Source organism: Malaclemys terrapin, chromosome 4 (genome assembly GCF_027887155.1).
Source record: "Malaclemys terrapin pileata isolate rMalTer1 chromosome 4, rMalTer1.hap1, whole genome shotgun sequence".
NCBI lineage: Eukaryota > Metazoa > Chordata > Testudines > Emydidae > Malaclemys > Malaclemys terrapin.
The window spans coordinates 96,319,939-96,345,595 of record NC_071508.1 but is presented as its reverse complement, the minus strand read 5'-3'; the positions used below and the strand labels follow the sequence as shown (position 1 = coordinate 96,345,595).

At 40.9% G+C, this 25,657-nt stretch overlaps 2 protein-coding genes across 18 annotated transcripts in view; one reads left to right on the top strand and one right to left on the bottom strand.

The window, feature by feature from the left end:
- RYR3 (ryanodine receptor 3) overlaps positions 1–25,657 on the top strand; it is a 551,551-nt gene that overhangs the window by 230,355 nt on the left and 295,539 nt on the right. For all 17 annotated transcript variants that reach the window (XM_054027214.1, XM_054027212.1, XM_054027213.1 and 14 more), the window contains 7 exons: positions 479–653; positions 10,140–10,348; positions 12,999–13,183; positions 13,954–13,990; positions 14,483–14,643; positions 15,380–15,545; positions 24,154–24,240. In XM_054027214.1, the coding sequence (XP_053883189.1) occupies positions 479–653; positions 10,140–10,348; positions 12,999–13,183; positions 13,954–13,990; positions 14,483–14,643; positions 15,380–15,545; positions 24,154–24,240 (1,020 nt within the window). The remainder of the gene's footprint in view (positions 1–478; positions 654–10,139; positions 10,349–12,998; positions 13,184–13,953; positions 13,991–14,482; positions 14,644–15,379; positions 15,546–24,153; positions 24,241–25,657) is intronic.
- LOC128836697 (60S ribosomal protein L13-like) lies at positions 4,966–5,700 on the bottom strand. Its single transcript, XM_054027219.1, has one exon. It carries the CDS (start codon positions 5,648–5,650, stop codon positions 5,015–5,017), a length of 636 nt encoding a protein of 211 aa, XP_053883194.1. The 5' UTR covers positions 5,651–5,700; the 3' UTR covers positions 4,966–5,014.

The window sequence follows — 25,657 nt, the reverse complement described above, 5'->3', positions numbered from 1 at the left end:
AAATGTCACTTCACAACAAACATAAAGGATGCTTAGCACATTAATATTCACAGGAGTTGTGTGTAACTATATGAAAATTATTTAATGTCTGTGTTCCTCAGTGTCCCCATATAAAAATAGGGAAGATACTAGCCTACAGTACCTCAAAGGAGTGTTGTGGGGCTTAATTCTTCCATGTTCATGAATGTTTTTGAGATCTCTGTATGAAAAGCAGTAGATAAAAACAAAGAACTAAGAGTAGGGTCCCACCACTGATGAAATTATTTCATTAAAATTATATCTTAGATTTATAAATTATTCATATATATTAAGATATATTTTCTTATTTAGAATTTTATTAACCTATTATCATATGCAATATAGGTCCACTGACTGGCAATGTGTCTTGGCTTCCCTTTTTTTCCCCCTTGCTTTGAATCTCTCTAGCAGCAAATCGGGTGTGCTGTACTTTTATTTCTGAGTCTCTGTTCTTTTTCAGGGCCAGCGTTGGCATCTAGGCAGTGGATTCTTTGGACGAAACTGGCAACCAGGAGATGTTGTTGGTTGTATGATAAACTTAGATGACAAGTCCATGATCTTTACTCTGAATGGGGAATTGCTTATAACCAATAAAGGTTCAGAACTTGCCTTTGCTGACTTTGAAATAGAAAAGGGTAAGTTGAATCCTATTGTTTTTAAAGTTACACTGCAAGCGTATAAGAAAAATTAGGAGAAAATTATGTTGTACTACAGATTTAAAATGAATTGAGAAGTCTGAAATTGTATTGTTACAGATGATTCTGCCTCTTCTCATTTCATGGTTGGGGATTCCTCATATACTTGGCCCTCAGCTCTGACAGAGCATCTCCAAGCTTTCACCTAAGTGAGAGACAATGAGGAAACTTACTTGCTGTTGAATCCAGTGCTGTTGCCCATCTAGTCTTTTGTTGGCCAAATGAATGTGTTGGCTCCTTGTGCTTGAATGGCCCAAGCCTAGTCCTTTTGGTGTTTCCTGAGGATCAAGGGCAGTTATCAGCTAGTAGTCTTGTTATGTTGCAAAGTAAAGCCTGAACTTTAAGTCAAAGATAATTAATTCTTTAGAGGACACTTTGGTGAAAGGGTTCTGCAAGCCCTAATCTGCAAATAGAAAAATGGATTTCAAACAACTTGCAGTACTGAACCATCCCTTTCACCAGGAATAATGGTAAGAACAAACAACCACAAATCAGCAATGATAAATAACTAAACTTAAGTAGATAAAATGTTAAAGAAAACAATGTACTCCCAGATCAGGGGCTAGTGGGCATATCACATGAAAAAATAAACTTGAACCACTTTGATATTTTATTGTATGACAGTGAGAACTAGACTTACAAATTTTAGTAGAAAGTGAGGGCTTGTACAATGAAAGCAATTTTGGGGACAACTGTATGTTCAATTTGTTCTTTTAAATTCTTTACAAAGATTTATTTTCGATAAACATTTTCCAAAATGGCTCTATAACTTTCATGTTAAGCAATGAAGATTATTGTCAATCAAATTACATTACAATGTTAACGTTTTCATTCTAGTTTTTCACTGAAAAGTGAAATAAGTTTGATCAATGTATAGTCCAGCTTGCTAGACTCTCAATGGACCTTGAGCACTTAAAAAATATCTGTAAAGTTCCTATAATGTGGTGGTTCTTAGGTCCATTATTCATGAATAAGGAACCCATAGTAGTAAGGATTTTCAGGATCAGCTTCCATATATACATGTATGGCAGGGGGAGGGGGTCAAGAAATGCATTACTGAAGGTCTGTGCATATTGATCAAATCGCATATGCATGATGTAGGAAAGTAAAATATCCGTAAGGAAACAGATTTTAGTTTCACCCTTCTGAGAGTTAATACAGATAATATTAAGCTAATTAAAATTGTGTCATACCAAGGTACAATCCATACCAATGACTAGCTGTGTCATTCCTGCCCTGTGACCTGGGGTGCACTTTACAATGCATTGCTGATGTAGCCTCCAACACGGACTGCTCATAAACAGCCTCCAGCATGCAAGTCACTCCCAGCTACATCCGTGTGTGGTGCAGCCAGGCCGCCATACCTTTGCTCTTACCAGCTTTAAAGATTACAACAGTGTGCCTCCAACACAATCCCAGCCCCGGTTTTTCCCCTGTACGATCAGGATATACCATCCTCTTTACCTCCCGACCACCTACCCTATCCCTCTGCCCATCCCTCTTCAGGTACCCTTCTCACGAGCACCTGTTACTGCAAGAAGTCGATCATTTTCTACAACGAGGTCCTGTGGAACGAGTACCTTTTCAATACATGGGGATGGGGTTCTACTTCCACTACTTCTTGGCCCATAAGAAGAATGGGGGATGGAGACCTATCTTGGATCTCAGGAAACTCAACATTCAAAAGTTCAAAATGGTGACACTGAGCACAATACTTTCAGTGCTGCAAAAGGGGGACTGGTTTTCAGCCCTCGACCTCCAGATGCTTATTTTCATATTACTATACATCCCAGTCACAGGAAATTCCTGCGTTTCAGAGTAGGACACGAACACTTCCAGTACAGAGTACTAGCTTTTGGCCTATCCACTGCACCAAGAGTTTTATCCAAAACCCTAGCGGTAGTAGCGGCACATCTACGCAAACAGGGAATAAGGATTTTCCCTTATCTGGACGATTGCCTTTTAAAAGGCCCAAGTCAACAAGAAGCACTGGACCTAGTCCAGACGATGATCACACTATTCAGGTATCTAGGATTACAGATGAATGAAAGAAAATCCACTCTAGTTCCTGACCAACAATTGGACTTAATCGGGGCACATCTAGATGCCATAGAAGCCAAGGCATCGCTGCCCTGAACAGATTCAACTCTGACAAACTTATCTCAGAGGTAAGAGTCAGCCTCCAAATACCGGCTCGTACTGTCCTGCAACTTCTAGGACATATGGTAGCCACAAGGTTTGTGGTACGACACGCAAGACTACAGCTGCCTTCAGGGCTGGCTGAGCTCGGTATACATACCCAGCAAGCACAGCCTGCACAAGTGACTTACAGTACCACCCTATGTCCTGGACTCTCTACACTGGTGGACAAGACCAGAAAATGTATGCCTGGGCATCCTGTTCCAACAGGAAACCCCTTCAATAATTATCAAGACAGACGTCTTGCTGATAGGCTGGGGTGCCCATATACACGTGCACACGGTTCAAGGCAAATGGTCTCCTGTGGAGACTCATTTACACATCAATCTACTAGAACTATGCGTGGTCTGCAATGCCTGCAGACACTTCCCATCGCACATAAAGAACGAATCAATTCACATCATGACTGAAAAAATTACCTGCATGTTTTACATCAATCGACAAGGGGGCGCTCGATCTCACTCGCTGTGCACCAAAGCCATGAAACTGCAACTGGTGTATACACCACAACATAAACATTTCGGCCTCTTACCTTCCCAGCTGCCAGAACGCAATGGCAGACACACTAAGCAGGTACTTCTCTTGAGACCACGAATGGGAAATGAATGGGACAGTTTTGCTCTCCATTTTCCACCAGTGGGGCACTCCCTTTGTCAACTTGTTCACATCCCAAATGAACAGCAAATGCGCAATGTTCTACTCGAGAGCAGGAATGGAACCCTGGTCATTGGGGGACGTCTTTTTCATCGTATGGGATGCACACCTCATGTACACTTTCCCACCGATTCCAGTGATATCACGCGTGATACACAAGAACAGATGAGGCCAAAATTATACTCATAGTCATTTACTCAGAAGTTCACCAAGCTACCCCGGCCTGGGACCTCAATCCACAATGACTCCAAGATGTCTTTCGTGAATGGTAATAGCTAATTTAGGCCTTTGCATTTATCAACATTGAATTTAATTTGCCATATCTTTTGCCCAGTCATCTAGTTTTGTGAGATCCATTCGTAACTCTTAGCAGACAGCTTTGGACTTAACTATCTTGGGTAATTTTGTATCATCTGTAAACTTTGCCACCTCACTGTTTACCCCTTTTTCCAGATAATTTATGAATGTGTTGAACAGAACTGATCCCAGTACAGATCCCTGAGGAACACGCTATTTACCTCTCTCCATTCTGAAAATTGGCCATTTATTCTTACCCTTTGTTTCCTGTTTAACTAGTTATTGACCAATGAGAGGATTTTCCCTCTTATCCTGCCTGAGCAATATGTTCTGAATGACTCAGTGAGAGTGAGGTAACTGTTATCTGAATTTCCTCACACCTACCTAATATTAGTCATAGATTGATGGGGGAGGAGGGGCAGCAACTTCCCAATGAGGATCAGTGCTGCCAGAGTTTGGAGTACAAGCCACCTGTCCCCTTTCTTCCCACCAGAAGAAACTCTAGTAGATGAGAGAACCACCAGCAGCCTTCCCCTTAGCTCTCACTCTGACTCCATGGCTGTAGTATTTCTGCTGCTGGAATGGGAGAGAGAGTTTTCAGTTGTGGTTCCCCAATGTTCTCTGTTCTTGGAGAGATGGAACAGTCAGCAGCCTATTTCTAAAGAAATAGCTATTAGAATGACAAATACAGACATGTTGAGACATCATGTTCGGCCATCAGAAATGACAATATTGGGAAAATGTCTGTGTATATTTTAATGGGACTACTCATTTGAGTAAAGTTTCTCAAGTGTCTGAGTGTTCGCAGGGTTAGGATCTCAATATGTGTCTATATATAACTTACCAAGAGCACATATTGTATATTTTAAAAATCAGACCTAAATATGGGTGTGAGTATCTACTCAATGTAGCATAAAGCCTTGTAGGCCTGAATTTGTAAGCCTTGTATGCCTGATATTTCAATAATAAACCATTTTTCTCAAGGATTTACAAAGCCAGCCAACAGTGTAACGCATGTGCCTAATAGGGAGATATCTCTTTAAGAGACCCATGGGCGGGGGAGGTAGGCGTGAGTTGTGTCTGGGTCATTGTTTTTTTTTTTTTTTTTTACATTTCTATACTCTTTTATTGACAGTTCGAGGGAGAGCGGTTCATTTCTTCTTCTCCACATCCTGCTCTGCAGCTTCCTTGGCACGTTTAGCACGGATTCCAAAGAGACGGGCATTTGCCCGGGCCATACGCAGGCTGGCAAAGGCTTTGAAGTTCTTCTCCTCCTCAGAGATAACACGGGCCTTTTCCTTTTTGTAAACGTTCCTGATTGGCATAACAGGTCCAGAGAGCTGAGTTGCCATCTTGAGTTCTTCTGGAGAGCTGTCTCCCTTCTTGGGTGCAGAGGGCTTCCTTGGGAAGAGGATAAGTTTGGAGCGATACTCCTTCAGTCTCTGCACATTGGCTTGCAGGGATTCTGTAGACTTGTTGCATCGTCTGGGATCCACAGAGATTCCAATAGTCCGGGCAACCCTTTTATTGATGCCAGCCATTCGCAGCTCTTCCAAGCTGAATCCTCTGCCAGCACGAACTTTTGTGTGGTACCTAACAGTGGGACACCTCACAATGGGTTGGATTGGCCCTGACACTGGGCGTGGAGCAATGCGCCGAGCCTTTGCCTGACGGGCCTTCCTCCTGCGGATCTTCCGAGCGGGCTGGTTAAACCAGGTGGCAACTCGTCTCTGCCAATCTTTGTGGAAGTGGGGTCTCAAGATCATGCCATTTCGACTGGGCGCCATGATTGCTTATATCCCTCCATGGGGGGAAATGGCCGACCGGAAAAGGAGGGGGTGACGAGGGCACGCTGGGATATTGTTGCTAGGCAGATTAAGCACTCCACATCCAGAAGCTTCTGGAATTGGGTGTGGTAGCTTGGGGTATGCTCCAGTAGGTTCTCTGTTGCTGGGGTCAGACTCCATGAGGGCAAGCGGTCAGGGCAGCTGCTTTACAAAGGGCCACCTGCTCAGTGTGAGTTGGGAGAGGCTGAGGCCAGGAGCAGAAAGCAGGCTGTTGTCCCTAACTCTGAAGCATTTTGCAGCAGGGTTTTTTTTTAATCTACATACTTAACTGAGTGGTTGGTTAATCAGTTAGCTGGCTGGTTAACAGTGATTTCAGCAGAGGAAGAGGAAGAGTCTGCATGGATTCCAACAGAAGATTCCTACAAGCAAGTGGAGGGAAGTTTTTGTTTTGTTTTTTAGACTGAGCAGATGGTGTAGATTTTGTGATCAAAGACTGTAACTGAGACTCAGGTGAACTCAACCTAAGCTTTTGGGAACTCAGTTTCTTCTCACTGTGTTTCTGTGGGGACTGAACTGTTCAGATTTTAATTTGTTTTCTTTATTTATGTTTTATGTATAAATGTGAAGATAATGTCTGTGGAGTATGAAATAGCCACGTTATGTTAAAAAGTTATTTTTTACATCATAAGATATTATAGTTATTTAATTAAATTCATTTTGTTAGCTCTTTTTGGGACTTGAATGTGGGGAGGTTGACCCTATGCAATCCTTGCTGAAAATCCTTAGAGATTGAATTCTGGGTCTCCAGATATTTTTCTATGGGAGTTGGGTTTTTTTAGGCACTAGAAAGAAGGGCAATGAAGTGAACTCTAGCCCACCCAAAAGTTACAAAACGCTCTTAGTCTTATACGGTCTCTTATCTTGTTTTTCTAAATTCCCTGATAATTTAAGCTTTTGTTTTATTCCATTCTACCAACAGTTATGAATACAACATTTTAAAAGGCAAACAAATTTAATTGGGGCTTTGATCTGTTAAGAATAATAAGGTTTATATGTAGCTCAGAATATTCGAGATTTAAAGCAAGCTTAGTTTTTAAAAGAATGTTTCTGGAGAGAAAATAAAACCACGTATATTCTCTTATATACATTCTAAATATACTGAAAATTAAATTGATACCTAAAATAGCCAGCTATTTTAGGTATTTACCTTACAGTGCAATTGCTAATAGTGAACTTGGATACAGTGGAACCTGCTTTGGTGAATGGACTTTCTGCCCTCTTGTACTCCACACCTGCAGGGATCCATCTCCTCCCCACAGAAAGCACCCTTGGGACTGAGTGGTCTCTCACCTCTGTGTTGGTCTAGGCACCTCGGAGAGAAGGGGCAGAGCTTATGTCAGGGGTGGGCAAACTTTTTGGGCGGAGGGCCACATCTGGTTGGGGAAATTGTATGCAGGGCCGGGGCAGGAGGTTGAGGTGCGGGAGGGAGTGCGGGGTGTAGGGGGGGTGTGGTGTGCAGGAAGGGGCTCAGGGCAAGGGATTGGGGCAGAGGAAGGGTGCGGGGTGTATGAGGGTGCTCAGGGAAGGGGGTTGGGGTGCAGAAGGGTTGCAGAGTGCAGGAGGGGGCTCAGGGCAGGGGTGTGGACTGCAGGAGGGGTGTGGGGTGCGGCAGGGGCTCAGGGCAAGGGGTTGGGGTGCACAGGGGTGTAGGGTGCAGCATAGAGCTCAGGGCAGGAGGCTGGGGTGCAGGAGGGGTGTGGGGTGTACCAGGGGGCTCAGGGCAGGGAGTTGGGGTGCAGGAGGGGTGCAAGGTGCAGGCAGGGACTTAGGGCAGGGAGTTGGGGGGTGGGGTGCAGGAGGGGTTTGAGCTCCAGCCCAGGGACGCTTATCTAAAGCGGCTCTGGGGTGGCAGCGGTGCGCACTGGGGCCAGGGCAGGCTTCCTGCATGCCTGCCCTGTCCCCGGCCCCGCGCCCCTCCAGGAAGTGCTGTGGCCCCTGGGGAAGGGGCCGCAGAGGGCTCTGCGTGTGCTGCCCTTGCCGTGCCTCCAGGTACCTCCCCCGAAGTTCCCATTGGCTGTAGTTCCCCATTCCCGGCCAATGGGAGCTGTGGAGGGGGGGGGTGTCTGGAGGCAAGGGCAACGCACGCAGAGCTCTCTGCCCACCCCGCCCGGGGGCCGCTTCTGAGAGCAGCGCCAGGCTCGCAGCACCACAGGGGGCAATCCTGCGGGCCGGATGCAAAGTCTGAGAGGCTGGATCCGGCCCATAGTTTGCCCATCCCTGGCTTATGTGGAGGGGAGGAGCTAATAAAATTTAGGAGTTGTGGGGATCATTTATATTTTTATAAAAAGAACTAATAATGCTGGGTAGAGGAGAGATTTTTAATGTCCACACTGAGCAGATATGCTCTTGAGTACTAATATTGCACCTTAAATATCTCCATTCAGTAAGCTGTATGAACATATGTTGTATTTGCCTCAGAATGATTAAGAATGGAGTTGATCCTTCCTGTATTTGAATGACTGGTTCAAGTAAACTTGGGTTTTTCAAACCTGATGATTAGACCCCAAAATATATGTTTATGCTTCAAAAAAAAAAAAAAAAAAAGAATCCTGTGGCAACTGAGTCTTAGAGCCCGGGTCAATTGACTTGAGCTCACAGGGCTTGGGCTGTGGGGCTAAAAATAGCAGTGTAGATGTTCCCACTCAGTCTGGAGTCTGGGCTCTGAGATCCAACCTCCATCCTGGGTTTCAGAGTCCAGGCTCCAACTTGAGCAAGAACATCTACACTGCTATTTTTAGCCCTGCAGCCCGAGCCCTGTGAGCCTGACTCTCAGATTTGGCACCATGGGTCTTCCTTTGCAGTAGACATATCCTATGCCACCATGGATCTTCCTTTGTAGACATATCCTAAGCCACCTCTTCAAGTTCACCAGTGGTGGATTTAGAGTTAGTGGGGCCCTGTGCTCAGCTTCATTTTTGGGGCCCCTCCTGGGACCCAGCCAAGTAAAAGAAGATTCTCTCTTATCTTTTCCCACCCCCATTTTTTATTCTTTTTTTCTTCCTCCTCCTCCTATAAGTAATAAGAAGTAAATGAAAATAAAGTGAGGTACCTTGTTTTTGTAGTCTAACTTATTTTTCCACAGACCAATTGAAAATCGCTGAGGGTCTTGGCGGACCACTTAATGATCTTTCCAAATATTGTTTGTAATGTTAGCTAACTATTGTAAAGTGCTTTGGATAAGAACACTTAAAAAAATGTTGGGGTGCGGGGTCTGGCCAGGACTTAGAGTGCAGGAGGGAACTCAGGGCTTGGGGTGCAGGGTCTGGGAGGAAGTTAGGGTGCAGGAGCAGGCTGGGGGTTGGGGTGAAGAGTCTGGCCAGGAGTTAGGGTGCGTGAGGGGGCTCAGGGCTGGGGCAAGGGTTGGGGTGTGGAGCACTTACCTGGGGCAGCTCCCGTTTGGTGCGAGGGGTGCAGGAGTCAGGGTGGGCAGGGGGCTGGGTGTGTGTGAGAGGGGTGCAGAGTCAGGGCTGGGGGTGCAGGATCTGGGAGGAAATTAGGGTGCAGGAGTGGGCTGGGGGTTGGGGTGGAGGGTCTGGCCAGGAATTAGGGTGCGGGAGGGGGCTCAGGGTTGGGGCAGGAGGTTGGGGTGTGGAGCGCTTACCTGGGGCAGCTCCCATTTGGTGCAAGGGGTGCAGGTGGGAATGGGAGGGTGCAGGAGCTCCCATTTGGTGTTCAGGGTGGGGATGGGGATGTGGGAAGGGTGCAGGAGTCAGGGTAGGGGGCTGGGATCGTGGGTGTGCTCCCAGCCCCCTGCCCTGAGCAGCTCACAGCAGGGGGCTGGAGGGCATATGTGTAGGAGGAGTGTGGGGGCCCCACCTTTGCTCCACCCTGCCCCGATTCCACTCCCTTCCCCAAGGCCCTGCCCCCGCCTCTTCTCCGCCTCCTCTGAGGGCGCTGCGGCCCCACTCAGGGGAGGAGGCGGGGAAGAGGGGAGCTTGGCTGCCAGTGAGTGCGGAGCCTGCAGCAGGAGCCCCAGGAGCTGGCAGGACCAAGTTTCTACCCCTGCAACTGCCCGGCCCTGGGGCCCCCCGTCATTGGGGGGGCCCATGCCAGGGCACCCTGTGTTTTACTGTAAATCCACCTCTGAAGTTCACATATTTTCATGTTTGTTTCAGATATAACGGTCTGCTTGTTTACATAAATGTGGTAGTAAGGATGAAACTCATCCTGGTGCAGAGATCCCACACAAAGCCCTATGCAGCAATTGTGCCCCACTTAAGTCCTTAAAAGGGAGGTTAAGTGAAGTGATGTGGCCTTGCATGGGCCCTCATGACAGAGATGAATTTCACCCATATTCATGTATCTGAATGTTAACCTTTCTTAATTCTTAGATGAACTGAGGTTAAACTTACATTGGCTAGAATCCAAAATGAATGCTTGTGTTCTCTAGATAAATTTTGTTTTGTTTTCTGTAATATCATTTATTTAGGTTTAGTCCCAATTTGCTCACTGGGTCTGTCTCAGATTGGCCGTATGAACCTTGGAATGAATGCCAGCACCTTCAAGTATTATACAATGTGTGGCCTTCAAGAGGGTTTTGAACCTTTTGCTGTCAACATGAACCGAGATGTTGCTATGTGGTTTAGCAAACGCTTACCAACTTTTGTCAACGTGCCAAAAAATCATGCTCATATTGAGGTAACATTGCATGTTAAGAAGACACCTGTTTCTAAACAGTTGATTTAGTGATGCCAAGACTGTAAATCTTCACTAATACTTACTGTCATCAGGTAATATATAAGGCTATTACTCATAGACTTTAAGGCCAGAAGGGACCATCATGGTGTAGTCTGATGTCCTACAGAGGCCTCAGAACCTCACCCACCCACTCCTATAATAGCCCTATAACCTCTGGCTGAGTTACTGAAGTCCTCAAATCTTGATGTAAATACTTCAAGAAAAGCCGCCATTTGTTCTAGTTCAAACCAGCAAGTGACTTGTGCCCCACACTGCAGAGGAAGGCAAAAACACCCCAGAGTCTCTGCCAATCTGATCTGGAGGAAACTTCCTTCCCAAACCAAAATATGGTGATCACACCCTGAGCATGTGGGCAAGACCCACCAGCCACACTTCTGGGAAAGAATTCTCTGTCATAACTCAGATCCCTCCCTATTTAGGGTCTCATCTCTGGCCATAGGATATATTTGCTAATAGCAGTCACAGATGAGTCATATGCTATTATCACAGAATATCAGGGTTGGAAGCGACCTCAGGAGGTCATCTAGTCCAATCCCCTGCTCAAAGCAGGATCAACACCAACTAAATCATCCCAGCCAAGGCTTTGTCAAGCCGGACTTTAAAAACCTCTAAGGATGGAGATTCCACCACCTCCTTAGATAACCCATTCCAGTGCTTCACCACCCTCCTAGTGAAATAGTGTTTCCTAATATCCAACCTACACCTCCCCCACTGCAACTTAAGACCATTGCTTCTTGTTCTGTCATCTGCCACCACTGAGAACAGTCTAGCTCCATCCTCTTTGGAAACCCCCTTCAGGTAGTCGAAGGCTGCTATCAAATCCCCCCTCACTCTTCTCCAGACTAAATAACCCCAGTTCCCTCAGTCTCTCCTCATAAGTCATGTGCTCCAGCCCCCTAATCATTTTCATTGTCTTCCGCTGGACTCTCTCTAATTTGTCCATATCCCTTCTGTAATGGGGGGACGAAAACTGGACGCAGTACTCCAGGTGTGGCCTCACCAGTGCCAAATAGAGGGGAATAATCACTTCCCTTGATCTGCTAGCAATGCTCCTTCTAATGCAGCCCAATATGCCGTTAGTCTTCTTGACAACAAGGGTACACCGATGACTCATATCCAGCTTCTCATCCACTCTAATCCCCAGGTCCTTTTCTGCAGAACTGCTGCTTAGCCAGTCGGTCCCCAACCTGTAGTGGTGCATGGGATTCTTCCTTCCTAAGTGTAGGACTCTGCACTTGTCCTTGTTGAAACTCATCAGATTCCTTTTGGCCCAATCCTCCAATTTGTCTGGGTCACTCTGGACCCTATCCCTACCGTCCAGCATATCTACCTCTCCCCCCAGCTTAGTGTCATCTGCAAACTTGCTGAGGGTGCAATTAATCCCATCATCCAGATCATTAATAAAGATGTTGAACAAAACCGGCCCCAGAATCAACCCCTGGGGCACTCCGCTTGATATCGGCTCCCAACTAGACATCGAGCCGTTGATCACTATTGTAGGCAATCTCATCATACCACCCCGTACATGAATTATCAAGCTCAAAACAAGTTAGGTTTTTTGCCCCCCACTACTCTCCTTGGAAGGCCGTTCCAGAATTTTGCTCTCCAATCGTTAGAAACCTTCATCTAATTTCAAGCCTAAACTTGATATTGATAGCTAATTTATGTCCATTTGTTCTTGTGCCAACATTGGCCCTTAACTTGAATTATACCCCTCCTCCCTGTGTTTATCCCTCTGATGTATTTGTAGAGAGCAATCATATCTCCCCTCATCCTTTGTTTTGTTAATTTGAGCAAACTAAGCTCCTTAAATCTCCTATCATAAGGTAGGATCTCCAGTCCTCTGATAATCCTACTAGCCTTTCTCTGCACCTGTTTCAGTTTGAACTCCTCTTTCTTAAACATGGGAGATGAGAATTGCACACAGTATTCCAGATGAGATCTCACCACTGCCTTGTATAATGGTGGTAACACTTCTCTATTGCTATTGGAAATATCTCACCTGATGCATCCTAGGATTGCATTAACCAAGTCCATGTTGGATAATTCCAGATGATCTCCTTGTCTGTCTCCCACTTCATTTATGGTAGTGTCACCCCATGTGGATGTTCATTATTGTTCTTCATGTATGCATTACTCATTCATACTGGTGCACTACAGTCATTTAGGTACTCAAAGCATGCCAGCTGTGGATTATTTTAAACTATTTTGGAATCCAAATTTATATTTTCTACCTTTTCGGTTTTTACCTTTTTTATCTGCCTTTTTATGTTGAGGGCCTGTTCCGTCACCTTGGCCATACACCAAGATAGAAGTCATTGGGACGCTCTATTAAAATTAAAGTGAGAATCTAAAAAAACCCTTTTGAATTATGAGATTAACAATACAAATAATAATTGTCTTTCTTGGATTTTTCTCTACTGGACATTTGGCTTGACTTTGTCATGTGATGATGAAACAGTTTAAACAGCTACCTGTTCATTATAAGTTAATTCTTTGTCAGTTGAATTCAGCATGAATTAATACAAAATTTCCATAATGTGCTTCTCAGTTTTATAAATGAATTTGATATTATTTTTATGATTTTTAGATAACAAGAATCGATGGAACCCTTGACAGCCCACCTTGCTTAAAAGTGACGCACAAGACATTTGGCACACAGAACAGCAATGCAGACATGATATATTGCCGTTTGAGCATGCCCATTGAGTTCCATTCATCCTTTAACTATGGCACTGGTGTGGCAAGTGCATCTGCTGATGCTTTCCAAAAAAGGTTAGATTTATATTTAATCATCTTGTGGTAGGTTTCTAGTCGAAATTTAAAAAACAATTCTCCATTATTCTTTTTTTTTACATATAGTACTTCCCATTCATTTTCCTCTCCCACACTGTAATTTTATAGGATTTATGTTACTGATCTTTATTTATTAACAAAGCACCACATTTTAAATGTGAAGGTTTAAATAACCTTAAAACAAAAATTTGCTGCAGAGCACTAGATATCTAAACAAGAATCTACCCAAGAAATGTAGCAAGAGGGCTCTAGTTATTTATTGGCTTGACTTTGAGACGTGCAGAGCACTCAAAAATCCCAGTGAGATCAGCAGGATTTGCAGGGATTCAGCACCTCTGAAAGCCAGGCCAGAATCTTTTACTTACCCTCTAATCTTGAATTTATATTATATAATCCCCACCCCATTTCATATTTCCATTCCTCCTGTTAGTTCATGTGTTCTGCAAATGCAGCAATAAATATGCTCAGGGAAGGAAAAAGACCATTTATCTTTGGTTGGCTGTTGTAAATCTCTCTCTCTACAGTTCTTCCTCATGTCAATGGAAATGAACATGTATGCATCACCTTCCTTCCTTGATCTTTTCTAGAAAGGCTTGTTGCATTCCATTGACATTGAAAGTACCATAGTCTGTGTCCAACAAACAGAAACTAATCCATATGAGCAATTTATTTCAAGTATTAAAAGAAAATACAGTGTCACTTAATGCTTTAAACTATCAAATTACTACAATGCTGCTTTTTTCCTCCAGAAAACAGAACCAAGAAACTGCTCTTCACACTACAACAGTAAGTAAATATGCTCAGTTATGCTTTTCATTACTTAATAATATTTGCTGCGTGGTAATATGCTCATTTTAAAAGGGTCTGTTGAAAATCCCTGGAAAATACTTACCTGTGATTTTATTTGTGTGTATCCCCATTGGCCAAATTTTTAAAATTTGGTGCCTATGTTTAGGTTTCTAAATATACATCTAAACCCTGTCTTTATTGTGGATTATTTCTTCTTTATTTTAGTACTACTACTACTTTACTAACTGTAGTATTTCTATATAAGGGCAGACCATTTTCTCATGTTTCAGAGCTTATTTTAGCTGCTTTACAGAAACATACTTTTTAAAACCATAGGCAATACGCAGTTAGCTGTGCTTTTTTTTTTTTTTAATTTCTCAATGTATATGTGATGGTCTCTTCCTGTATTTGTTAAGAATGTTTCTTATTTTTGTCTTCAAAATACAATTCAGTTTTCTGTCACTGAGACACCACTTTTTCTCTTTTCAGTACTATTACTCAGTGCGAATATTTGCTGGTCAAGACCCATCTTCCGTCTGGGTTGGCTGGGTAACACCTGACTACCACTTTTACCGTGAAAATTTCGACCTAAACAAAAATAGCACAGTGACAGTTACTTTAGGTGATGAAAGAGGCAGGGTTCATGAAAGGTAGGGGATTTGCATATCACTCATTAAAGAATGTTTTTAAATTACCTATTTACTTGTTGGAATGGAATTTTACTTCAGTTTCATTCATCTTTGTGAATAATAAAGTAATAATGGATTGTGTTCTAATGCTCATTTAAATTCTAAATATTAGGTGGAACTAGTCAGTAAATCATATATTTGTTAATTAACAAATTTTAGGTGGTGCTGTTAAAATCCGAGAGGGGACATTCTGTTTCAGCTAACAATTTGCCCAGCTCTCCTCCTTTCATTGTTATACCTGAATGATCACTACAGGTGAAATCAGGCTTTCCAAATCAGGCAAGTCACAGCTGAGTGGCATTCAGAAAAAGTAAAAAATTCATTCATGCTTTTGAAATCTGCAAAGAACACTAGAGAGGGCCTTTCCAATCTGAACCATGTCCAAGTGAATATTGATTCATTGGTATAAGTGTGAGTAAAGCCACCAGGACAAGTGAGAAATGGCTTTGCAGTGTATGTTTGTGTTCATTTGACAAATGGTCAGTACAAACACTGATAGGTAAAACAAAATTTCTTTATATTTTAAGATGTTCTTTCTTCATTATGACAACAAAACAGTAAAAAAATCTGACATCTCCCTCAGAATTTCTAGTTATTAGTGAAAAAAATTTTTTTATGTACATCTTAACCTGTATATTTAATCAGTCACAATCCAGCAAATTATTAGTTTTCATTGTTCTTGATATCTTTCTTTCAGTGTGAAGCGCAGTAACTGCTACATGGTTTGGGGTGGAGACACATTTGCTAATTCCCAGAGATCAAGTCGCAGTAATGTTGATTTAGAAATCGGATGCCTTGTTGACCTGGGTACTGGAATGTTGTCATTCACAGCCAATGGAAAAGACCTTGGCACTTGTTATCAGGTATTAGCAGCTTTTCAGAAAATTAGCTATCAAGTTGGCTGCTTTAACAAAGATTATAAAGATTGTTTCTTTCTTCGCCAACTGTCTAAATTTCCTGTGACAACGGTACATATTTCTGATATCATTATATTTCTAAATGTGTGTTGATAAAATGAAGAATCTGCTCATGTAATGCCACATTTCAGTCTCTAGTTAAGTATACTATTAAATTTCACTTCATAAACATTTTGCTCTTTTTTTCAGCTTAGATAGTAAAACTAGACTGGTCAGTTTTACTTTTTGCTTGTATTTATGCAGTAGCTAACACAATACTGTCACATCTAAGTTTGTAGAATGGCAAGGAAATGTTTAAATTAAAAAGAAACTTGTTATTAAACTTTAAAAATAATGACAATATTTATTTTCTTTTTAGTATTTTGAAGACTTACTATTTTCCAAACCTAAATATGGAGTGTAAATGCTGAAGTGAAAAGTATAATTTTGCTTACATTCAAATCACTTCTTCTAAATTTTTAGACAAGAAATTACTGGGTGATTAATCTGTCCCGCCTCTAAACCTGATTTTTCCACTCTGTATTTGGGACTACTTGGTTGACTTCAATAGAATTTCTATGCAAGGATCTTTTGCAGGATCACGCCCTCTTGTGCTGCTGTGACTTTTAGAAAGCACCGTGATCTCCAAACAAGCTATCCAACATTCAGTCTGTCACTGAAATGGCCATGTTTCAGATCTAGATGTTTATTTCAATAAAACAATGGTCAGTGAAATATTGCACCAGGAGTCCACTTCACTTTCTTCTGCAGAAGGAGCCTAACAAACCAAATGATTACAAATTATATTAGTTGCTTGAAAAAAAAAAAGTAATTCCTTATTTAGTAAGTCATTTTCATAATATACTAAAAAAGCTGTCACTAGCAATACAGATAATAGCATAAAGAACCTTCTGACAAAAAGGATATAAACTACTAATGTGAATCTATCTCTGGCTGGCAGTGAACAAAAATTGTTGCCAGTTGGTAGCTATTTGGAGGCCTGTATGAAAAGAGCTGGTGGATCTCACTTCCAACTTGGACAAGTGTCTATATATAGTAAAATCCACCATCAAAATTGGTTCTAACTCATATCTCTTTTTGACAGCCTTAGAAGAGAAGGCAGTGAATGAATCGGCTTGAATGTGTCTTTCTCAACCCCTAGGGGGGTAGGCGCGTTTGGAAGCTTGCAGTGCTGTTGCCCATTGTGTTTAGCTGCTCTCTGTATAATTTAGAAGACTGCTTTTTCCAGTGTTGCCAATTTGTCCATCATTTTTCTGGATTCCCTCCCAAATTCACTTAAAAAGCATTAAGATAATTTAAACAATAAAAACTAAACTATTAAAGGAATCAGAAGCACAAGTTGAGTAAGGCTTTTTGGGGGCACTAAAAGCAAGGTTAGCACAATAGACTGAGGAGTGTGGTTTGACTGAAGCATCATTTCTAACCGTTTTTCTACTTTGTGGGTATTTTGTTGCCCCCTTTTATTATTTTGGAGTGTTCACATTGATGCAATACCAACTTGTATTCCAGGTTTTAATAAGTTGTAAAACCTGCCAGTAGCAAAATAGTTAACGGGCAAGCTGAATAAATGGAGGTGGATGCTTTGTGGTTAGTCAAGGGACTAGGCATTGAACAGGTTCTTTCCAGCTGTTGGGAACTGTAACACAATATTTTGGTTGACTTAAGGAGCATAGTTCCACATTGTTTGTTTTCCATTATAGTAAATCATATGAAATGTACATAAACAACATTGATGATGTGTGAAATGGAGATGGTTCTAAACACGTAGGGTAAACTAGTCAGGAGAGTTTGCACACCCAGGTCTATACTAGATCCATATGAAACAATATCTACATTTCAAGAGATATAGGTGGATATCTTAGAAAATACTCACATAGAATTTTATGCTTTTTAGATAGGAATGAGATCAGTTGAAAAAATTTTATTTGTCCCTGTATTAGAACAGGCTACTTTGTATGTGTAACACTAATGCTTGCTGGATGGTGCTTGACAATGTTGCCCTCTAGTGAATATAGCCTACATAAGACAAATGTTGTATGCAGACAACTTTTTTATAAGGGGAGCTGGTATTGACCCTTATATGTTATTTTCTATTATAAACAATTCTTGCAATCTTTTTTTGAGAACCTTACACTTCCGTTGTTTGCAGCAGGCCTTTGAAATTTGCAGGAAAAACCCCTGCCATTTTATTGTCCCATTATTATTTTTTCAAATTTGGAGGCGTTATAAGGTGTTGAAAATCACCATAAATCATTTCTGGCTTGCACTGTTATTGCTTAATTTTGTCAGTGTGCCAAAATCTCTGAATATTCTAAGGCCTGGTTGCTGCTGTAGCAGCAGCATATACTGCACTGGGAATCTCCCAGAGCAGACACAGCCCATCTGCCTCTTTCCACACCCCCACCAAGCAATTCCCAAAAGCTTACACTTGGCCCCAAGGCCTATCCCTCCATCTAGGATGCTTCATGGGGGAGGAATAACTCAGTGGTTTGAGCATTGGCCTGCTAAACCCAGGGTTGTGAGTTCAATCCTTGAGGGGGCCACTTAGGGATCTGGGGCAAAATCAGTACTTGGTCCTGCTAGTGAAGGCAATGACTTTTCAAGGTCCCTTCCAGTTCTAGGAGATAGGATATCTCCATTAATTTAAAAATTTATTTAATTTAAAAAATGAACAACAATCATTAATTTATTACACCATAGCCTAGCCTATTTGTTTGCCAAAAAATTACCAATTTTTCAATGTAGCTCCACCAGATTTACCAAGTTTTTAAGCCATAGTATAGAGATGGTTTTCTACCTGTCACAGCTATTTTCAGCACTCTGTCAATAAGATTTGCTCGTAGTATGGTTAGGTACTGAGAGTGGTTGCCAGAGCCAAAGAGCCATGAGCACTAGAGTTTCTGTTGCAATGGAGCTCAAGCAGTTTTGGCAACCTGTTTTTTTTTTAAAAATAGAAAAACAAATAAAAAAAAAAACCCTTGAGTAGACAAAAAGTATGTTAACTAACATTATCTTGAACTCTTTAAACTATATTTAAATTAAATGCTGTGTTCTACTTTCTTTGAAAACTATTGCAGTGTGATCCCTGATTTTTATGGCCGGTTTTAGATCAATGTAACAGCTGCTGAATAAAGACGTGGCATTTATTGTTCTCATAAGAACAATTGGCTCTGTTATTTTTTGTAGCATTCCTTGTTTGTTAGATGCAAGGATAGTTCATTTAGGTGTTTTCTTAATTTTGCAAAGAACTCCCGGGGAAATGTGGTGATAATGTTAGGGTTATTATTCCTGATGTGGCAGCTTTCAAAACTATGCTTCTATTATATACAAGTCATTAAATCTCAGGGTCTTTGTACTAAATTTAAACCAGAATATCATGAAAGGACTTCTCTCTTTTTTCAAGTCTTCTTTTCCCAGAAAACACTTTTGAACACACTGAGTGGTTTTCAGATTTTTTTTTTTTTTAAATGAATGTGACAAAAACTGGTCTACTAAAAAACAGAGCATGGCCCTTCCTATAAAGGCGTATTTTCTGTGAAAGTACTTAGACAATAAAGAGTTAAAAATCTGCACATGAATCATGTCTCAATAACTTTTAAACTGTGTATTTCAAATTGTTTAATTCTTTACTCTAATTTTCAAAATAATAATGAAAATAACTGTGTTTGGCCTTTGTCTTTCTTTCTTAAACACTTCTGGATGAAAATCATAAAATATAAATGAGATTTTTTTCAGTCACCTCATTTGAACAAGTGACTGATATTTCAACCAGATGCCTGGACAAAGACTGTGAGATAATTGTTATTCTAATGTTGTAACCATTTCCGTTTTTCAATTTTCTAAAGTTGAACAGAGGAGCAATATTTGTATGCTGGATCTTCATTCACAAAGGCCCAGTGACCAAAATAATGAGTGGCTCTAGACCTAGTCATTATATACTGTTATAAAGTTCAGAAACCTTTTTCTATATTTAATATAATGAGGAAATGAAAATATATATATAGTTAATACGGGCATTTATAATTAATTGTCATACCAATATCAAATCATAGAGAAAGGAAAAGGGTTCTTTAATATAGATTTATGAAGGTAATTTATTTTATTTGAGGCTAGTAACAATGTCCTGACCTTCACACAAGATTAGAAAATAAAAAGTAAATTATTATAACAGAGAGAGAAAGAGAAAGTATCTATCTATGTAGTCAACCTATCTACTAGCAAGTAGAAAAGAATTTTACCATCTTTAGTCAATTTCCAAAAGAATGTCTAGGATACGTTCAGTATTTTTCCAATTTTGTTGTATTAAAATGTTGCTTTCCAATATATGATGCCTTGTTTTCCTGCTTCTTAGGGAAAGACTACATAAATCACAGGCTGCATAACTATTGCACATTTTGCTTTTTTTCAAGGGCTAAAAATGCATATATTTTGTATCTAACCCAATGCTGAGAGTGTATTTCCTTTAAAATACATCAGCTTAGGAAGTGTTGGATAGCTACAGTCTATGGTTTGCCGGATGTGATAGCATGATCATTTAAGGCATCTTGTGGTTTTTCTAGAGAATAACATTGATTGTCTGAGTGACCTACAGAACTTGCAATGCACAATTCTGCAGCTTTCAGTAGTTTGCCACACTTTTTAGCTTGTGACACTTTACACTGATACACAGCATATCTAGTACACTAACTGCACATACATGTTATGTGTAGTATACATGCATATTATATGAAATATTCAGTGATGTGGTATAAATGTTTATTTTACTCATTAGTGAATTAATTAGAAGGACATACCAAATTAAAGTCCATAAAACTATATACCATTCCACATGGTCCGGTGTTTTTCCACTTACTTTACAGAAAAATACTTGAGAAATTTTTTTAAAGAGGTCTTAAAAATAAGTTGGTACTTTTTCCTGTGTGTAAAGTATTAGGAATCTAAATATACAGATGTAAGAAGAGAAAAATTTTAAGTAATAAAAAAAGTCTACACAGGTTTCTCTGTAAATTACGATGTCACAGTTTTAAGGTGTGATATGTTGTGACCAGTCAGGGCTAGGCACAAATGCTATATCTAATTGGAAATAATTAATTCCAAGTTCTCCAAAAATTATAATAGCTTTTATGCCTTTGGTATGTGTATGAGAAATTGTTAATTCACTATAGATAATCCTGATATGGAAGAGAACTTTACATTACCCTGGCTAAATGATACATTTCCCCTCATTTCTTCCCCCTTACAAAATGATGGCATTGAAGTTTAGGTCATATCAAATTAGAGTTTACCTAGCATAAAGGGGCCAGAGTAGGCATAAGGGCGCTCTAAAATCCCCATCTTGCCAGGGGAAGATTCCTCTGGCACAAGAACTGAGGTAGACAGACCTAAAGCTGCTTTCAAAGGATTCCATCACAAGTCTTGGTATAGGGCAAGTGCTGGGCTGGGAGGGACATGTTGGGGTCAGGGCCTCAGCACACAGTGCTGCAAAGATACTGGATAATGCTGTTGCCCATAGAGTTGGTCTTCAGGGCAGTCTAAAATACATTGGGGTGACTCTGGCCCCCCAAGCTGCCTAGAATTGAGAGGTCAGAGAGGTGAGTTAAAGCCATTTTAGCCAGCCCTCCTGTACAGAATTTCACCTCTAATTCCTCTTTTTTCCTAACAAAAAAGCCTAAATTCAAATAATTTTACCCAATTTTGATTTCAAAGCTCTTTCCCAGATTGAGAAGCCATATACTAATAGATATTTCTTTTTTCTTCATCTTGGTTTGTAATAACCTCCTCTGCTCGAGCTGCAGTTTATCATAGAATAGCTGAGACATAGATTCATAGATTCTAGGACTGGAAGGGACCTCGAGAGGTCATCGAGTCCAGTCCCCTGCCCACATGGCAGGACCAAATACTGTCTAGACCATCCCTGATAGACATTTATCTAACCTACTCTTAAATATCTCCAGAGATGGAGATTCCACAACCTCCCTAGGCAATTTATTCCAGTGTTTAACCACCCTGACAGGAACTTTTCCCTAATGTCCAACCTAGACCTCCCTTGTTGCAGTTTAAGCCCATTGCTTCTTGTTCTATCCTTAGAGGCTAAGGTGAACAAGTTTTCTCCCTCCTCCTTATGACACCCTTTTAGATACCTGAAAACTGCTATCATGTCCCCTCTCAGTCTTCTCTTTTCCAAACTAAACAAACCCAATTCTTTCAGCCTTACTTCATAGGTCATGTTCTCAAGACCTTTAATCATTCTTGTTGCTCTTCTCTGGACCCTTTCCAATTTCTCCACATCTTTCTTGAAATGTGGTGCCCAGAACTGGACACAATACTCCAGCTGAGGCCTAACCAGAGCAGAGTAGAGCTCACAACACACCTGTTAATATATCCCAGAATTGTGTTTGCTTTTTTTGCAACAGCATCACACTGTTGACTCATATTTAGCTTGTGGTCCACTATAACCCCTAGATCCCTTTCTGCCGTACTCCTTCCTAGACAGTCTCTTCCCATTCTGTATGTGTAAAACTGATTTTTTCTTCCTAAGTGGAGCACTTTGCATTTGTCTTTGTTAAACTTCATCCTGTTTAACTCAGACCATTTCTCCAGTTTGTCCAGATCATTTTGAATTATGACCCTGTCCTCCACAGCAGTTGCAATCCCTCCCAGTTTGATATCATCCGCAAACTTAACAAGCGTACTTTCTATGCCAATATCTAAGTCGTTAATGAAGATATTGAACAGAGCCGGTACCAAAACAGACCCCTGCGAAACCCACTCGTTATGCCTTTCCAGCAGGATTGGGAACCATTAATAACAACTCTCTGAGTACGGTTATCCAGCCAGTTATGCACCCACCTTATAGTAGCCCCATCTAAATTGTATTTGCCTAGTTTATCGATAAGAATATCATGCGAGACCGTATCAAATGCCTTACTAAAGTCTAGGTATACCACATCCACAGCTTCTCCCTTATCCACAAGACTCATTATCCTATCAAAGAAAGCTATCAGATTGGTTTGACATGATTTGTTCTTTACAAATCCATGCTGGCTATTCCCTATCACCTTACCACCTTCCAAGTGTTTGCAGATGATTTCCTTAATTCCTTGCTCCATTATCTTCCCTGGCACAGAAGTCAAACAAACTGGTCTGTAGTTTCCTGGGTTGTTTTTATTTCCCTTTTTATAGACGGGCACTATATTTACCCTTTTCCAGTCTTCTGGAATCTCTCCCGTCTCCCATGATTTTCCAAAGATAATAGCTAGAGGCTCAGATACCTCCTCTATTAGCTCCTTGACTATTCTAGGATGCATTTCATCAGGCCCTGGTGACTTGCAGGCATCTATCTTTTCTAAGTGATTTTTAACTTGTTCTTTTTTTATTTTATCTGCTAAACCTACCCCCTTCCCATTAGCATTCACTATGTTAGGCATTCCTTCAGACTTCTCGGTGAAGACCAAAACAAAGAAGTCATTAAGCATCTCTGCCATTTCCAAGTTTCCTGTTACTGTTTCTCCCTCTTCACTGAGCAGTGGGCCTACCCTGTCTTTGGTCTTCCTCTTGCTTCTAATGTATTGATAAAAAGTCTTCTTGTTTCCCTTTATTCCTTGTAGCTAGTTTGAGCTCATTTTGTGCCTTTGCCTTTCTAATCTTGCCCCTGCATTCCTGTGTTGTTTGCCTATATTCATCCTTTGTAATCTGTCCTAGTTTCCATTTTTTATATGACTCCTTTTTATTTTTTAGATCATGCAAGATCTCGTGGTTAAGCCAAGGTGGTCTTTTGCCACATTTTCTATCTTTCCTAACCAGCGGAATAGCTTGCTTTTGGGCCCTTAATAGTGTCCCTTTGAAAAACTGCCAACTCTCCTCAGTTGTTTTTCCCCTCAGTCTTGATTCCCATGGGACCTTACCTGTCAGCTCTCTGAGCTTATCAAAATCTGCCTTCCTGAAATCCATTGTCTCTATTTTGTTCTCCCTTCTACCCTTCCTTAGAATTGCAAACTCTATGATTTCATGATCACTTTAATCCAAGCTGCCTTCTACTTTCAAATTCTCAACGAGTTCCACCCTATTTGTTAAAATCAAGTCTAGAACAGCTTCCCCCCTAGTAGCTTTTTCAACCTTCTGAAATAAAAAGTTGTCTGCAATGCAGTCCAAGAATTTGTTGGATAGTCTGTGCCCTGCTGTGTTATTTTCCCAACATATATCCGGATAGTTGAAGTCCATTACATATGACTTTATAGTACACACCATACATCTATACCCTGATCCTGCAAGCATTTACCTACATGCTTACCTTTAAAGTCATGAATGCTCCCCTTGACTTTGATGGGGACACTCACGTGCTTAACGTTAAATATGTGCATAAGTGTTTGAAGGATTGGGGTACATGTACAGTACAATATAGGGCAAACTGTAGTTTGGCCTCTGATGGGCAATTTAATGCCTTGTGCACAATTATTTAATAAACACGTAGAAGTTGCAGCATAGTGTATATATTGACGTAAACTGGTAAGTGACTCTTGATGCCTTTTTAATTGTGATAAATCTATCTTTTCAGGTTGAACCAACCACAAAATTATTTCCAGCAGTTTTTATACAACCTACGAGCACAAATTTGTTTCATTTTGAACTTGGTAAATTAAAGGTATTTTTAATTGTTTTCTATCAATAAATGTTGCTATTTTAAACCTGGTAACTCTCACAGAAAAGCCTGGTAGTGAGTTCCTTGTATTGTTAAAACTTAATTACTTTTACAAAACACGTAAATTTGCTATTATACAAGGGGAAATTATAATAATCAAAATAGTCCGGTGAGCCTAATTTCAGTATGGGACAAATTGGTAGAAACTATAGTAAAGAACAGAATTCTCAGACACACAGATAAACACGGTTGGTTGGGGAAGAGTCAACATGGCTTCTGTAAAGGGAATTCATGCCTCAACAATCTCTTAGAATTCTTTGAGGATGTGGATCCAGTGAGTATAGTGTACTTGGATTTTAGAAAGCCTTTGATGAGGTCCCTCACCAAAGGTTCTTAAGGAAACCAAAGAGCCATGGGTTAATGAGGGAAGGTCCTCTCATGGATCAGTAGAGTTGGAAACAAAGAGTTGGAATAATTGGTCAGTTTTCACAATGGAAAGAGGTGAACAGCAGGGTCCCCCAGGGATCTATTCTGGGATCTGTGCTGTTCAGTATATTCATTAATGATCTGGAAAATGGGGTGAATAGTGAAGTGGCAAAGTTTGTAGATGATACAAAATTATTCAAGCTAGTTAAGTCCAAACCAGGAGTTAGAGTGATTTTAAAAAAAACGGGGACTGGGCAACAAAATGGCAGATGAAATTCAACATTAATAAGTGCAAAGTAATGCATATTGGAAAAAAATAACCCCAACTATACAGATACAACAACGGATTCTAAATTAGCTGCAGCCACCCAAGAAAGAGGTCTCTGAGTCACTGCAGATTGTTTTCTGAAATCTTCTGCACAATGCACAGCAGTGGTCCAAAAGGCTAACAGTAACTTGAGAACAATTAGGAAAAGGATAGAAAAGAAGACAGAAAATAGTGTAATGCCACTTTATAAATCCATTGTGCACCTACATCTTGAATCCTGGGTCAAGTTCTGCTTGCCTCATCTGAACAAAGGATATAGTGGAACTGGAAAAGGTTCAGAGAAGGGCAACAAAGATTATCAAAATTATGGAACAGCTTCCGTGCGAGGAGAGATAAAAAGATTAGGGCTGTTCAGTTTAGAAAAGAAACAACTAAAGGGAAATACAATAGAGGTCTATAAAATCATGAATGGTATGGAAAAAATGTATAGAGAAATGCTAATTATCTTTTCCCACAATATAAAAAATCAGGGATCACCTAATGAAATTAATAGGCAGCAGGTTTAATACAAACAAAAGAAAATACTTTTTCACCCAACATATAGATAAACTGTGGATTGCTATGGGAAGGTGTGATGGCCAAAAATATAACTGGGTTCAAAAAAGAACTGGATAAGTTCATGGAAGATAGATCCATAAATGGCTTTTGGCCAAGATGATCAGGGAT